Here is a 16268-nt window from a genome sequence, read left to right as displayed (position 1 = left end):
TTCCGATTCTCGGTTGAACAGGTCGAATCAGCTAGTTCGGTTTTGATAATAGTGCTGTCATACACATACAAAACAAACTAATTGCCTATTTCTCGGGCAGCCACCTCCAAAAAATGAAACGTCATGAAGCCACGTTATCTCTTACAAACTATCTCAAGTAAGCACATCGTCGTTTTAATTATGTAAATATTATATATTGAAATATTTGACATATAATGGAATAACGCACAATCTTGCATTATAAGAATACAAGTAAATTTTATATTGGCAACTCCATATATAGTCGTTTGATACACTTTAGGAACTGCATATAGTTATATATATATATATATATATGCGCTGCTCATATGCAAAATGTACATTATATATTGGCAACTATATATAAACAGATGTAGTTTACATCAGAACTTTTACCATTATATTTCTATTTGTAAAGACACGTGGGTGATTCTGCGAACTATATATACAATGCGTTACATGCTCATCTAGTATCAACATCGATCTTACATCATTTTGGTCGTTTCAAAAAGGTTTTCCTATTATTTACTTTATTGTGATATTTAGCTCGGAAAGTTTTTTATTTTCTTTTGATTCATATATTTGCTCTCATATTTCAATTAGCTTCTTTTTTTCACATGTTTGCATGAGGATTTTTTTATTTTCTTTTGATTAATATATTTGTTGGCATATTTTAATCCAATTCCTTTTTGTCACTTAGTGATATGGGAATTTTTCCATTCATCTTTTTGATTTATTTGTAGCATAACAAATTTTGAAGTACTATAATGGTTAATCATTTGTTAAAAGATTTGGAATAAAAAAAAGATACATTTATAGCATGTTTTATTTATTATCTTCTCTTATAATTTCTAATATCTCAATTTCTTCTAATAATTTTTTAATTCCCATATATATTTATTACATCTTTCTTCACCAACATAATTAATTTTCTCAATGCACGGGTATTGAGCTAGTTATATTTATAGCCTAAGATTATCGAGAGGATGCCCATTCTCTGTCCCCTATTCCTATCCCCATTTCCTATCCTTTTATTGAGCACGTGTCCGCATAAAACCTCAAGAGCTTATATTTTTCTTCAATATTGTGTACAGACGCGCGTGAGTTTCCTCTTCCTCGTTCTTTCTTCTATTATGCATATAGTAACAAATTGAATATTTATTTAGAAAATCAAGGATTAATATAGAAAAATTTTTGAAAAAAAATTATAAGCTAACTTTCCAAAATTTGGAAAAAAAAAGTGTTAAAAATAAAATAAAATTAATTAAAAAAAGATAAAAGTACATAAACTAAAAAGATGAATATTAAGAAAACTTTCAAACTTTTAATATAAAAGATTAAAAAAAAATTCATAAAAGTTTAGGGAAATAAAAATAAAAAGTTACAAAAAAAATCAAAAAATAAGATGGGAATAACATAATATTCACAAAATGTAAATAATAAAAGCTATAGGAGAATATAAAAAATAAAATTTATTTCAAATATATAATAAAAGGCAAAAACTAAACAAAATTATAATCAAATTGAAAGTTGAAAAGCTTAAAAAGATAAAATAAAATTGAGAAAATATGAAAACATTATATATAAGAAATTGGAGTTTTAACACCATATATCCTATGGTTCTAAACCTTTTGCAACTCTATCACATGATTTGAAAATTATGAAAAAATGCCCATGGTTTGTATATTGTTTCAAATCTATGCTATCGTCACCATTTACGTAAAAAATTGACGGAAAAAGCTTACATGGCCCGTTAATGGGTCATGATGCCATGTCATTTGTGAACTAACCAACAAAATGATGACACATGTATCCCTAGCCCACTCGTTATTTAAGAATACCCAAAAAAGGTTTTACATTTTTTTCAAATATATCCATAGTTTTAAGTGTTTTCTTAAATTTATCTCATGATTTTACATTTTTCTCAAAACTATTTTTAATTTTTTTTTCTTCAAATTTATCATATGGCATCAGCAGCAAGGATGGCCCGCAATATTTCTACTTAAGCACGTTACACATAAAACCTAGCCAAGAGCCACTCCATCAATAATTGACGAAAAAGATCACGTCGAGATATATTTAGAACAACAAACAAATCATGGACTTTTTCACGTAACTTTTAAACCATGTGATAGATCTGGAAAAAAAGATAGTAAAAACTAAGGGATATATGGTGCTAAAACCCCTAAGAAATCAATGAAACTTCATAAAAGTTCAAGATAAAGTAAAAGCTTGAAAAAAAAAAGAATCCTAAATATTTAAAAATAAAAATAAGAAGCAAAAAAAATTCCATAAAAACGTAAAAAAAGGTCAAAAGTTGAAAAACAAAAAAAAAATATTAAAATGCAATCATGTAATGAAATATAAATAAATAAATAAATTTGTGGGAAAAAGTTTAGAACTCAGGAAATATTTAATTTTTAACCTTTGAAATTTTCCACTTATTTTTGAATTTTATTTTTAGTGTATTCCGAAATTTCTAACATTTCCCAAGTTTTTAAAATCTTCCAAAGTTTTGCAATATTATTATTTTGTAATGTTTATTGTAATACAGAGGAGAGCCCGTTTTGAAATTTTTATGTTCCTCCAAATTCTCATCAGACGCAACCTGGATGATTTCGTCTCTTTGAGATACAGAGAGGATCCTCCAAACAACAAAGATGCACCAACGTGAACTTACCTTACAATGAAAGAAATTAGATTCTTCAAAGAGCTTCTGCAATGTCCATCGGATATATTTAACGGCTGGTTTTGGCATTAGCAGCATCCGCCGAAGTCCATTTCCGCATATGAAGAGGATCACGAATGATACACTTCTGTACTTGCTACAACTAATTATACAACAAAGCCGGGTTCTAACTTGAATAGATACAGAACTAGCTACAACAGATCATTATTGCGAATGCAGTGGCATATACATATGCATACATATATGATTTCCTCACAAATTTCTCCTATTGCTTCATGGTTGATGCTTAACTTCTTGTTCGGGGGCCCTATGATAAATAATCGTCTCTTCAGAATTTGTTGGGTCGGCATGGTATTGCCCATAAAATGCGTATATTCCAGTTGTAATGATGCAGAGGATGACGAATCTCACCCATGCTTCATAGTGCAACTGCAAAATTAAATTGAACTCGATAGGATTAGTGAATCAACACAGCTTGGTTTAGCAAAGCAGTAAATATCACCCATCTATTCTGTTGCTTACCTGAGCAAACAGAAAGATATTGAAGAATATACAAATGGCTGGCAGTATAGGAACACCGGGACAGGAGAAACCTAGTGCGCCTGCGTAAACCTGGGGAATGGAAATCAGTAAGACTTGCTTTTACCAACTGGGAGCTCAACTACGAGAGAAACAATAATTTCAATATGTTTTTGCCCCTAACAAGACCTATAGGAGACATCCAACAGAAAATTATATTTTGGTAAAACAGTTTATTTCTTGCCATTCTTGCAGTGTTCTCATATTTGACCTTCCAACTGTTCTTAGTAACAAATGGCAGAAAGGATGAAACATGAAAGGACAATGGAAAACACTATCGTTCCCACTGAAATGGGAAACATTTCAGATTCATCTTCTCTAATATCACTGATTGATAGTGCAAAAAACATAGCCATCATTGATAACAAACTCAATTAAAGACTATACCCAGAGCATAGGTAGGTACTTACTTGACGATGGTAAAGAGCAAAGGTAGCGAGTACTGCAACAATTACTGCCACCAATGGAAGAATGAATGAGGCACCGAAGCGATAGGAGACACCTGCTGCAAAGCCACTGCATGCGACTAAAAGAAGGCAAATAACCCCTTCTTTCCAGCTTGATAGCCATCTTGATTTAGCTTGGTTTGCTGTGTTATCCTTCCACCGAAGGACTATGAGACAAGCTGATACTACAGAATACCCAGTCTGAAACAAGTGGAACCATGTCTCAAGGTGTATATGACAATTTACGACCATTTACCATATGCAGTTACAATTATGACAACTTTAATCCTAATTTACAACATTACAGAGATTGACTGAAATAGGTTTAAAGTACCGAAATTTTAATTTCCGAAATTAAGGACCTCCTTGTTGGGCCAAACAGTAAGGTGCACTCTAATTAATGGAAATTGACCAATAAGGATAAATGCGCATGCATACATACCAGTGAACCAACTGACAGAATGTGGGAGAGCACATGGACATTGAACAGCCCTGCCATAATGGCTGCAACAATGCCGACCCATACTTGAGAATGAATCGGAGTTCGGCGAGTTGGATGTACTTTAGCAAACACTGGGGGAAGTAAGCCATCCCGTCCAAGCCCCAAATACAATCGAGACTGCTCATCATTTATTCTTGTTATTTCGCTGCATCTATTTGACTAAAAGAATCTCGAACTTTGTATGTTATGAAGTGACTGACCTGAACATATAGGCCAACCAAAAGAGTTGTCGTGAGGCCAGCAACAGCACCTATACTGATAAGGACAGAAATGTATTTCAGGCCCTTCGATTTAAAGGCCTCGGCTAAGGGAGCTTCTTCTCCTAGGAACTTGTATGGAACCATTCCAGTGATAACCAAACAGACACCAATATACAATGCAATACATATGAGAAGACTGCCCATGATTCCTATCGGCAAGTCCCGCTACAACACCAACGAAAACCATTTTAGCACTTTGCGCTGTTATTAGACAATTGCAGAAGGCATTCAAGTTAACCAGTCAACTGCAACAGAAAGATCAGTTGATTCACAAATCATGTACCTGTGGTCTTTTTGATTCTTCAGCTGAATTAGCTACTGCATCGAATCCAACATAGGCAAAGAACACCACAGTAGAACCTGTCAATATTGCTTTAATGCCATTTGGTGCAAATGGAGACCAATTAGAAACATCAACCTTGAAAGCACCAGCTAGGATAACAATGATAACAATTACGACCTGCGAAGGAAGAAATAGTTTGACATAAAAAGAACAATTTAGTTGATAATGTGCTGCCATGAAGCTGTAACTGCAATACGGGCCCAAGTAATTGACAAAGAATTATCTGCCGCACTGCATGTGCTAACCAATTTATTCAGCAAAAGAGGCAAAAATTGTTTGTGACCTCCATCACAAAGTGGATGCATTTAACGTAGGAACACCTCCCAACCTTGAGGTCCATTATCAGTGTCGGGCTTGTTGGATATGCTCAAGAAAAGCTTTATGGTTAGATTCTCAGTGACAGAAAAACGTGGGGAAAGCATACGTGCTGCATATGACTGAAAGTTCCATTTAGGTTCTAAAAGAGTTGAAAATTCCTTTCGGTTCTTGAAAAAGCATTACACCGAGACACCACAGTAGCCAGTCTATCATACCTTAGTTACCGTCATGATTGAATTCACAACGGATGATTCTTTTACACCCAGACTAAGAATTATAGTGAGGATTGCTAGAATTATAGGAGCCAATATATTGATCGACAAGGCCCCACCGAGGAACTCTTCTCCACCATGTCCTATCCAGCTGGGAATGTTATCACGAAAGAAGGGGAAGAGCTCCAGAACGGTAATGACATAGCTTGCCAAACTTCTAGCAATGCTAGCAGCCCCAATATGATAGTCAAGCATCAACTGAGCAAACACAAGAAAAGCAGTGAGCTCATTGAAAGCCGTATACGTGTACAAGTAAGCTCCCCCAACAACAGCAGGAAACCGAGAAGCCAGCTCGGCATAGCAGAACGCATTCAGAACACATGATGCACCAGCTAGCATGAAGCTGATCGTAACCGCTGCACATTGAAAAGCATAAAAGCAGGGATCAATGGACCGATAAGCTAACCAAAAGGTTACATTGTAATGCGCAAGCAGCCCAGTTTAGCTTCGGAGCTGCCAAATAACAGATTCTACGGACGCAATTTGATTAACCGCCATTGCCTCGATACAGAAGGCAATTATTCTTGAACCGTATGACACCTAAAGAGTTGCCAAAACGGTTTGATTTTTACATAGGGCATAGACGGTGTAGAGCTATAAAGAGATGAAGCAACTGACCAGGGCCAGCATCGCGGGCGACAGTTCCGGTGACAACGAAGATGCCGGCGCCAATAGAGGCGCCGATACCGATGAGGACGAGATCGAGGAGGCCGAGGCGACGAACGAGGCCATCGCTGGAGACGGTACGGACGGCAGAGGGATCCGAGGGAGGCGGGAGGGTCTTGGCTCGAAGGGCTGATGACCAGAAATGCGAACAGCACGAGGAGGAGGAGGAGGAGGAGGAGGAACTTGGATTGGCGTCGGTACCGCGACTTTTCCTCTGACCTCCCATTGGGAAATTCTCACGACCAGAAGGTGGAAATTGGAATGGAGACGACCAACTTTGCCGGAGCGTCTGATTTATAAAGGTTATCGTGTTTGGGTATTGGCTCGTGTTATGAAATGACGGTTTTGCCCAAGTTATCATTTTCTTACTAGCACAACGTTTTGCTTTTATCTCATTTTTATCACAAACGATGATGATGATGCAACTAGAGGAAGAATGGCTTAGGGACAATCTCGGAGTAAACCACAAATGCCCCCGATTCACTCATTTTTTAGGAACGAGAATCTAGTGTATTTCTTCTGCCAGCCAAAAGGAAAAACATTGTTACTGAGATGTCTATGATTGCGGTGATTGTGATGATTGCCATAAGAAGATGAAAAAACCTCCTTGCTCAAAGGAGGTGAAGAAGAACATAGACCTCAAGCTAGACAAGGATGTAGATCCAGATTTATCAATCCCTTTAAAGAAAAAGGTGTTACCCTGCTATAAACCCATCCTCGAGTGGGTTAAAAGGCAGAATTGGAGAATTTCGAAGAAGTCCGGCACTATCTCAAGGATATGTTGCTAATCTCCCTGACAGAGAAGTTTGTTCACAAGATGGAGCATAAAGGTTAACTAGCTGTTGAAATTCCTTAAGCAGCTCATGCCTGTATGTTGTATTCAACTTTGCCCTCCCATGACAAAGAGTTCCCCCAACTTGAACAATTTACTAATAGAGAAAGAAGGCATATCCATGCCTTCAAGGTCCCAAACCCAACCGGTCGTGATGAAAGGGGAAACTCCAAAACAATCACTACTACTTGGGAGATTGTCCTCAACTGGCAGTCTGAGAACGTGACTACTCAAAATCGCATCCTTTCATCCATTGGGACTAGAGTGGACTCTCTAACAACACATGTCAACCAACTTGACGTAAAGGTTGACCGGCAACATCGGGAGACCTAGTTTCTCCTCCGGGTATTAAAAAAGAGACTTAAGGAGATACAGGAAACCCCTCTTGTTTCCTATTTCCATATTGATCTAGACAGAAATGAGGATGAGATTCACAAGCTGAAAAATCAGATTGCGGCTCTCTTTGGAGTCCCAAAGCCAACACCAACACCGTCGTCCTTGACCACAAGCCTTTTCAACTTTTTAGAATGGCCAATGATGGAAATGTCTTCCAAGTCAAATATATAATTTTTCAATTAAGAATTAAATTCTCCAAATAGTTCAAAAGATGATTAACTATGAGCTGATGATTTTAAAAAAACGACGTCTCATAAGCATTGTTTGGCTTTTATATACTATAATAGATGACCCTTCACAATATTTTATTTGTCATACATTCAATAATTTTCATATGTGTGACCATATTATTTTGGGAAAAAGACAAAATCCCCATTATAGTTTGGAATCGGGACAAATCGTATCATGTTCTTTTGTTTGGGACAATTAGCCCCATGTGGTTTGTTCCGTTTGATAGAGGGGGTTACGACATTAATTTTTTTTCCATTTTCAATCCTGAATCTTTAGCCTTTTAATAATTTTGATCATAAATCTTTTCTTTTATCATTCTTATTCTCAACTTTCTATTTTATTTCATTTTAGTCCTATAAAGAAAAATCGAAGGGGGAGAGGGTTGGGCCGCCAATTGACAACCCCAAATCCTCCATCGAGGGCGCCGGCACCCACAGAGGACGCTAGCGACCTCGGTGGAGGGGGTCATGGTCGCCGATTGGTAGCCCCGACCCCATTCGGGGTCCCCGATCGATTCGGGGTCGGGGTTGCCAATCGGCGACCCTGACCCCTCCACCGAGGGCGCCGACACCCATAGAGAACGCCGACGCCCTCGATGGAGGGGTCAGGGTTGTCGATTGGTGGCCCCGATCTCGAATCCACCAGGGACTCCTCCGGCGCCCTCGGTGGAGGGCTCGGGGTTGCCAATTGGCGGCCCCGACCCCCTCCCTTTTCGATTTTTCTTTATAGGACTAAAGTGAAATAAAATAGAAAGTTGAGGATGGGACTGATAAAAGAAAAAAAGTTAGGACCAAAATGATTAAAAGGCTAAAGATTGAGAATTGAAAATGAAAAAAATTAACGCCGTAATCCTCTATGTCTAACGGAGCAAATCACACGATGGCTAATTGTCCCAAACAAAAGAAAATGATGCGATTTGTCTCGACCCCAAATCACAATGGGGGTTTTGTCTTTTTCCCTATTATTTTTACGTGGTATTATATAATTGAGGAAATTATTGAAAAGCTAAAAGCTTTCTCTATAATTAAATATTAGCTTCTTGAATTATGTGATTTTTTCAAGTGCAATGTGTTAAATATCCTAAAATAGAGGATCTAAAAATTCATTTTACGCATAATTTTCGATTCAATATAGCTTTGACACCCTAACCTTACATCATATCTGCCACTCTTTGTACAAATATACATATTATTATCTCTTAATATATAATAGTTTTCAATCCCGCGTGTTACATGAGTTTATTCACCAATTTTAAAAATGAATTTACTTCTTATGAACGGTTATAATTTTCATATAATTATTTTCTAATTTTGAGCAATTCTAATACCTTAGACTTTATATTAATTTTAAATGGTTCAGTGACGACTTTTATAATAGTATTTTGTGAGTTTCTCATTTAAAATACTTAAATCTTCTGATAATTTTTTGGTAAAACATTACTTTTAGTACCTTATACTTTAATTCTATATGTAGAATTGTATATATAATATGAGAACTTTATTTTATTTTTATACTTATTTATATTTTTATTTGTCATAATATTTGTTTTTGTATATTTATAGCATTTATTACTTACTGTAATTCGTTTTACTATATATATAGATATTGATAGATGTTATTTGTATTATAATAACTTTGGAGTAAATATTTGCTAATCAAAATGGTTTTTCTTCTTTAACTCTCGCTGACAATTTGTACTGTTTATCAGTAGAATATATAGCTTTTATTAATGTCTTTTTTAGATCTATACTAATTGTAAGTTTATATATGTTAGATATTTTATGTCATATAAAAATTGATAAAAGATTGTGTCAGCACCCAATTTTGGTCCACCGGCTTCAAATGGACAGAATCGTCGTTTTTGCCACCCGTGAGGGAAGTATTTCCGATTGATCACCCGAGTACTCACGACTTTTCGGAGATAGCACATTTTCCTAATCTAGCATCAATTTTATGATTTTTCAAAATAATACTATTTGGGACGTTTTCGAATTTCGCGTACATCGACGTCAATTTTCAAAAATTCGAGATAAAATTCGAGATTTGAAAATAATTTATCGCATAATATTGATTGGCGAATTTTTCTAAGCTCGATGGCGGTCTCGAATTATTTTTTCAACGTTCGATTAAGAAGAGAGGAATTGTCGATATTTACGCGCGTCAAAAAAAAATAAAAAAAAGCCGGTCAGAAGTCAGACTGCTGACTTCTGACCATGGTTTTCCCTCTTTCCTCTTTATTTTTCCCCAGCCTTCGTCCTTTCCCTTCTTCTTCTTCTGACTTCTTTCTTTTTTTTCCTTTCTTTCTTTCCTTTTCCATTTCCGTTCCAGCTGCTCCTCTGCACCCGCCGAACTCTGCCGCAACCCACTCATGGCTACTCCTCTGCCCGAGGCCGGCTCGTCCTGTCACCTCCCTCTCGGCTATGTTTCTTCCTCTGCACACGCTAACTTCGGCTTGGACGGCAACGACCGATCGGCTCGGCCCCTCCTCGAAAACCCGCGGCTCTCTCTCGCTCTCTCTCTCTCTCTCTCTCTCTTTCTCGATTCCGGAATAAAACCGGCAGCTCACGAAAAAAATCGGGGGCTGACAGACGAACGACACCCAAAAAAAACTCTCAGCTCACCGATTCTCTCCCTCAGCTCGTTCGGACGATTCGCCCTCAGCTCCCGGATTCGAACCCCCTCAGCTCACGAACTCTCTCTAAAATCCCGGCCCGACTTTCCGCCGAGATCCACAGCTCGACCTCACGCCGAGACCCGCAGCTCGCCCACGGCAGAAAAAAAAAAAAAAAAAAAAAACCTCCAGCTCCCTCGCCGAACCCGCAGCTCGAGTCTGCCTCGCCCACGGCTCGGCCGCCGAACCGCCTCCTCTCTCCCTCTGAGTTTCTGTGTTCTGCTAACCGGGTCGGTTTCTCTCTTTCGGGTTGAACAGGCACGCCATCCAGCAGCTCGGCCCGCGCACGCCAGCTCAGCCCAGCCATCGCGGTCCGGTCCGGCCCACTAATCGCGGTCCAGTCAGGCCCAGTCTGCCCTCATCGGCCCAGTTCAGCAGCCAAAGGCCCAGTTCGGCCCGATACCCCAGTTTGGCCAAATCCGGCCCAATCCGGCCCCTCTAGCAGCCCAACCCGTCCGGCGTTTTTAATTTTTTTAAATTTTTTATTTTACAGATTCACCCCCAATCTCCCGAACTAGGTAAATCCCCAACTTAGTGGCATGTTTAGGACTCCGCTTCTGAATATTAATGCTTACTTAGATGAATATGATGCGAAATGAATGTTATTGGGCTGTGCGGATGATCGGATTTGTCTCAAGCTCGATTTTACAAACTTTTCGTTTTGTCTCATTTCAGTACAAAGGACGCAATTTTTATTTTTCAGATCTGCCCTGAATTTTAAAATTGTTTCCAGTCAAGTCCCGGTTATTTTAATATCTTCAGATCAGTCCTGAACTTTTCGAAATTTTTAAATTAGTCCCTGAACTTTTCGGAATCTCCAGATCAGTCATGAACTTTTCGGAATTTTTAAAATCAGTCCCTAAAATTTTTGCAATTTTCAAATCAGTCCCTAAATTTTTCGGATTTTTCACATTAGTCCCTGAACCTTTTCGAATTTTCACATCAGTCCCTGAGCTTTTCGGAATTTGCAAATCCGTCCCTTAACTTTTCGGAATTTTCAAATCAGTCCTGAACATTTTCCAAAGACATCCAGCCCTTTCCTACTTGGATCACCGACCGACAGCGTGTGTGCCATGTTTAAATATTTTATTCTTGTAATTATATGTATACGGCATGACAACGTGTGTGCTTTGCATGATTTTTCGCTTTCCATGAATCGGTGCCGTTTTATCGATTTCGTTGATATCGTGTTTGCGTGTATGTTTGTATGTGTTTATCATGATCATGGCGGCACCGGTTATGTAAATTTGTATGTTCGCCATGCTTGATGTGGTGATATGCTCTTGATCTGTGCTTAAAATGCTTATCGTTTAAATCGAAACCTCACATGAATCGGGTTAATCATGCAAACTCGACCTAAAATTAATTTTTAAATCCTAAGGCGATCGGGAATTAGGATTCGCATCGGACGGTCCATCAATGATCGGCTCGACGGTCCGAAACCCGAATATTTAGAGCATTTGGCAAAACATTAATTAATTTAATCAATAATTTCACTAACGGGGTAATTTGACGTTCACACGATTAATTAATTCACTTGACCCTAATAATTTTGTACGAATTGGTAATAAACCGATAACACGCGTCGATAGGTTGCAAACATGCGTTGGTGCCCTTCTCAAAACTTGCAAATTTTATAAAACTCGAGACACGTAGTTCGATGTGACATGGATGTCTAGGAAGGACTTGCGCGTCTTGACTCGAGGCCTCACCTGATTTCAGGAAACTCAGGTCGGGACGTGGAAGTTCTTCTTAGATCACTTCCGGATAGATTAACCGATCTTTTTGGCTCTTTTAGGGTTCTTGACAACCCTGGAAGGTCCAGGGGATCGGTTAGCGCCGGTCACAGGCCGAGGTGGCCCGCACCGCGTAATTTCTCTTTCCCGAAAAACAATTTTTATCTCAAGGGCAAAATCGTCTATTTGCAACCTAGCGACACCCCCCTAGGGTTAGAATAAGAGAAACATGCGGTATCAGGGTAGGGATGGGCTACCTATCTAGGCGCAGGTTCATCTGCATAGCCCGCCCTATCCGACCGATGAGTTTTTGTTATTCTAGCATAGTCTCGGGTAGTTAGTTCGGGTGGATTGGCTCAAAATATAAATACCGGATTAATTGTATACTTGGCTAAGACAAAATGGGCAATAGTGGGATAGGCACTAGGTTTTAGGATGTACAGGTGGAATCAATGTTCGGTAATAACCTGTAACAACCGTAGTGTCACAACATAGAACAATTCTAAAAACAACCCACAAACACAAGATTTGACAACAGACGTCACGTACGTCAAGTCCTTGAAAATAATGCCAAATGCGAAATACCTCCCGAGGCGATCCTTGATCGATTCACACCTTGTACCTACTTTGTTTGTTTTAGGGTAGGATTTGTATGCCAAGATACCCCGGTTAATAATTGGTTAATTCACGTAAATTCGGCAATAACAAGATCCCATTGTTTGTTTATTTATGTCCGCTTGTTAACATTCTTGCACTTGTTTGTTATGCGGATCGAGCCCGATCCTTTAGGGCACGATTCATAGGGGGTCCAACGCCCCAATCGTAGATCACGGGGTTCAATTCCCCTAACACTGAGCGCGCATCTTAATTTCAATTTCGGTCTTTTCAAACCACACGGTGAGCACGAGTGGAATAATAACCGAATGCAATTCGACCAGGATTCAGTTGTTGTAACTTGTATTTTATTTATTTGAGAGGACAATGTAAGGATTTATATTGTACATTCATTCATGTAAGAATCCCGGTCGGAGAGTGGACGGTCGGAGTGTTCCTTCGAATTTACGGTGTCAAAAAACGTAAGATGAGCGGAACTTAATTAAGCGATAATTAAATTAAAATGGCAAGCCTAGACAAGCTAGAGTACCGATAGGGCATGCGAGATATAGGCTCGCATGTAACAGAACCCCCGAATTCGGAACCTTGGGTTTCGTAGACCATATGCCTTAGCAATTAGGTGTACCCTGTACCCCTAGACCCGGGTAACTTGCCGGCCCTCGACCTTCGGGTCGTAAAATGGCAAGTGGCGACTCCTTCTCACGTGCGTCCGTCGCGCGTCCCCAGGAAGGTGGACACTCCCAAGCCGCGTTGCATAGGCGCGCGTACGCGTGCCCCGACGAGATGAAATTCGGGTGCGCACAGCTTGGCGACTCCGCTGGGGACACTTAGAGGGTTCGGGCTCGTTCCCGCTTGCTTTGTTTACCTGTTTATTTATCGCTTTCCGTTATTTTTCGGTTATCTACTTTACGCACTTTTATTTCCCACACACGCATTGCATATCATACTAGCTTCTAGGTACCTATGGGTCGCGTCCCACGACCGGTAATAGGAGCATAGGTTAGATAGGGGTTCGAAGTAGGGGTACGGCGCGCAGTTCGACTGCCGTTTAGGCCTTGAAAAGAATCCCGCTCGGTTTCAAGGAATTAACACCCTTGAGTCGAGAGCCCCCATCCTTACGTAGCACGGTCCCTGTAGCACTAAAACCATGCATTTTGCAGGAGCTTCATGCCATCCTCCAACTCGGCTTCAACGACAGTCCATTGAGTCGGCCTGCGCGCCATTTGAGTCTTTTCCAATTTCGAGAGACATGTACATACACCTTGTAATTCAATTAAGCCGTGGGCATTTACATTTCCGCATGCATACATCATATAACTTTCAAAATTAGGGTGTCACTCGCATTGATAAGTCCTAAGTCGATTTTCCTTTCATCTTGGTAAGGGATGTCGCGCCCGGCCTCCTTTCCGCGCCTCGACAGGATCACACCACCACTGGACGAAATCAACCGCATATGGATAAGTCTGCGCCGAATTGATCAGGACTACATCACCACCTCCGTCGGAGATGTACCTCTGTTGTCCTCTCGTCGGGTAGACTGGAATTTTCTCGGAGCTGCTGTAACGTTTTGGGATCCAGCACACGCCGTCTTCAACATCCAGGGCACCGAGCTCGCGCCCACTATTGAGGAGTATAGGACCCTCATCGGCCGGACCACAGTCACTCACGGAATTATGGAGCCTAATTTCCAAACTACTCGACCAGTTCTAGTTTCGCGCCTACTCGGGGTGCAAAGGTCTTCGCTGCAGGCCGAACTCGCATATTCCAGCGGTACAGAGATAATAACTGCGAAACTACTCCGTTTTATCGATTCACAATCACGCGTGGTCCAAGGGGATCTTTTCCAAAAGAATTTGTGTCATGCAGTTTTACTTTTGATTTTTGGGACTCTTTTATTCCCTCGCGCAGCTGATCGTATAGACGCAACTTTAGCTAGCGTCGTCCTCCAAGTGGTCGGAGGCCGCGAGTATGAGGTAGGCCTAGTGGCCGAGACTATCCGGTCCCTCGACCGCATCACACGAACAGCTGATCGTAGGTTGAGAGGGTCCCCAATCCTCTTACAAATGTGGCTTCAAAGTCATGCAAACCCCTTCGGTCTCGTGAGGCCAGTCCTGTTTTTCAGTCGCTCGGGGTCGATCATTTCGCAGTTATTATCTCTGATACGTGTGGAAGAACGCAAGGTTTCCGAGTGGATCAAGATTTTTCGCGAAATACCACCTAGGGGCTTTAAGTGGCGAGCCGCGTGGATGCCACCCGGACCCGCGGCCCTTAGGTGCCCTGATTTTAACGGAGTACCACTCGTGAGTCATGCGGGGTCCACCACATATTTTCCGGCACGAGTGATGAGGCAGTTTGGCAGCCTGCAGACAGTCCCCGAGGACACGGCACGGGCTAAATTCGAACACACTTGGCGGGAGGATCAGACATCCGTGGATCGCCAAAGAGACATCGAACGGGTTTTGGACGCGTGGCGAACCGTGGTCATCGAGCGTCCGTATTTCCCCGAGCATCCAACCCTTGAAGAACAGGATTTCCAGGCTACCAAGGAATATGTCCTCCGTTTCTATCGGTGGGGTCCTACAGCACACGAGGATCCCGCCGACTCTCTACGAGCTGAAGATAACGGACAAACGGGAGCGTCTCTCACCCCGAACGTGGCAGTTCAAGCAGGGCTTGCTAACCTCAGGGCCGAGAGAGATCACCTTCGTCGGGAAGTCGCAGAGAAAGACGAGCAACTTGTGGATCAGCAGCAATTACAGAGAGAGCTCGCCCAGGCCCGCGCCGAGCTGTAGAGGCGCGAGCAGGAGCTGGCACGAGCGAATGTCGCCTTGGAGAGGTTCAGGAAGAGAGCCCGTGGAGGTCCACGCACCCCTTAGGATAGACGCCTCCACCAGGCCCTCACCTGAATCGGTGCTCTCCACGGCAACAGTCACTCGCACCCTGAGCGCGGTGGAAGAACGATTTAGGGCTTGTTTTTAATTGCATTGTATCTTAGAAACCTTTTGAATCAATGCGAGTGACAACATTAGTTTTCAAATCCATGCATCTCATGCACGTCATCCCCTTATTTATTATGTCACACGTTTTTATTTTTAGAACGTAACTCGTTTGCGTAGAAATTTACACACTTGTTAATACAGGTAACCATAACTGGCGCCGCACCGTTATCTCACTCGTCTGCAATCGAAGATGGCACAGAACAATCAGCTTGCTAGCTCCGAGGAGAACACTCCACCGACGCCGGTTTATTATCAACCGTCCATGACTCAAGCACTGCCACCACTAACTCCTGCAGGCGCACCCCCAGTACACTCGGGAGAAATCCCGCCACCAGTCCCAACATTGGAAGCCCAAGCACCGTCCACTTCTACAGAGGGCGCGGCCCGCATCGTCGCACTGGAAGGCGATATCTCCACACTAAGGGGCACGATCAATCTGATGGCTGCCGACATGGCCGAGCTCATGGCCCTACTCAGAGCTCCAAACCGCACCTCCTCGAACTCTACTCCGCCTCCGGGGTACGGGCCAACAGTCGACTCAAACCCTTGGGTCCCGCCGACCCATGCTCCGGAAGGTATTGAAGCGCCTGCGATACACGCACCGGCGGGCCTCCCAGCTAACGTCCCTCCGCCATTGGTGACTCTCCCGGCAGCCATTCCTCTTCCACCGTCGAACCCGACTACTCTAGTACCGC

The 16268-nt window shown here is 41.5% G+C and overlaps 1 protein-coding gene across 1 annotated transcript; it reads right to left on the bottom strand.

The window, feature by feature from the left end:
- Window positions 1-2731: 2731 nt before the first annotated feature.
- On the bottom strand, window positions 2732-6373 carry LOC116208639 (cationic amino acid transporter 9, chloroplastic). Its single transcript, XM_031542172.1, has 8 exons — window positions 6046-6373; window positions 5371-5783; window positions 4778-4954; window positions 4435-4659; window positions 4175-4351; window positions 3697-3933; window positions 3230-3319; window positions 2732-3136 (listed from the first exon to the last, which is right to left on the bottom strand). The coding sequence occupies exons 1-8, from the start codon at window positions 6317-6319 to the stop codon at window positions 2981-2983; spliced, it is 1749 nt and encodes a 582-aa protein (XP_031398032.1). The 5' UTR covers window positions 6320-6373; the 3' UTR covers window positions 2732-2980.
- Between the last annotated feature and the right edge of the window lie 9895 nt (window positions 6374-16268).

The sequence above is a fragment of the Punica granatum genome, chromosome 5, assembly GCF_007655135.1.
Source record: "Punica granatum isolate Tunisia-2019 chromosome 5, ASM765513v2, whole genome shotgun sequence".
In the NCBI taxonomy this organism is placed as follows: domain Eukaryota; kingdom Viridiplantae; phylum Streptophyta; class Magnoliopsida; order Myrtales; family Lythraceae; genus Punica; species Punica granatum.
The sequence above is the reverse complement of the archived record's forward strand: the minus strand, read 5'-3'. Positions and strand labels throughout refer to the sequence as shown.

Bases quoted from the DNA above. Each gene is read 5' to 3' on its own strand.
- LOC116208639 (XM_031542172.1), bottom strand. From the start codon at position 6,319: ATGGGAGGTCAGAGGAAAAGTCGCGGTACCGACGCCAATCCAAGTTCC. The intron at 4,352-4,434 runs GTCAGTCACTTC...AATGATGAGCAG, and splicing joins TGGTTGGCCTATATGTTCAG to TCTCGATTGTATTTGGGGCT. The intron at 3,137-3,229 runs GTAAGCAACAGA...TTAATTTTGCAG, and splicing joins ATATCTTTCTGTTTGCTCAG to TTGCACTATGAAGCATGGGT.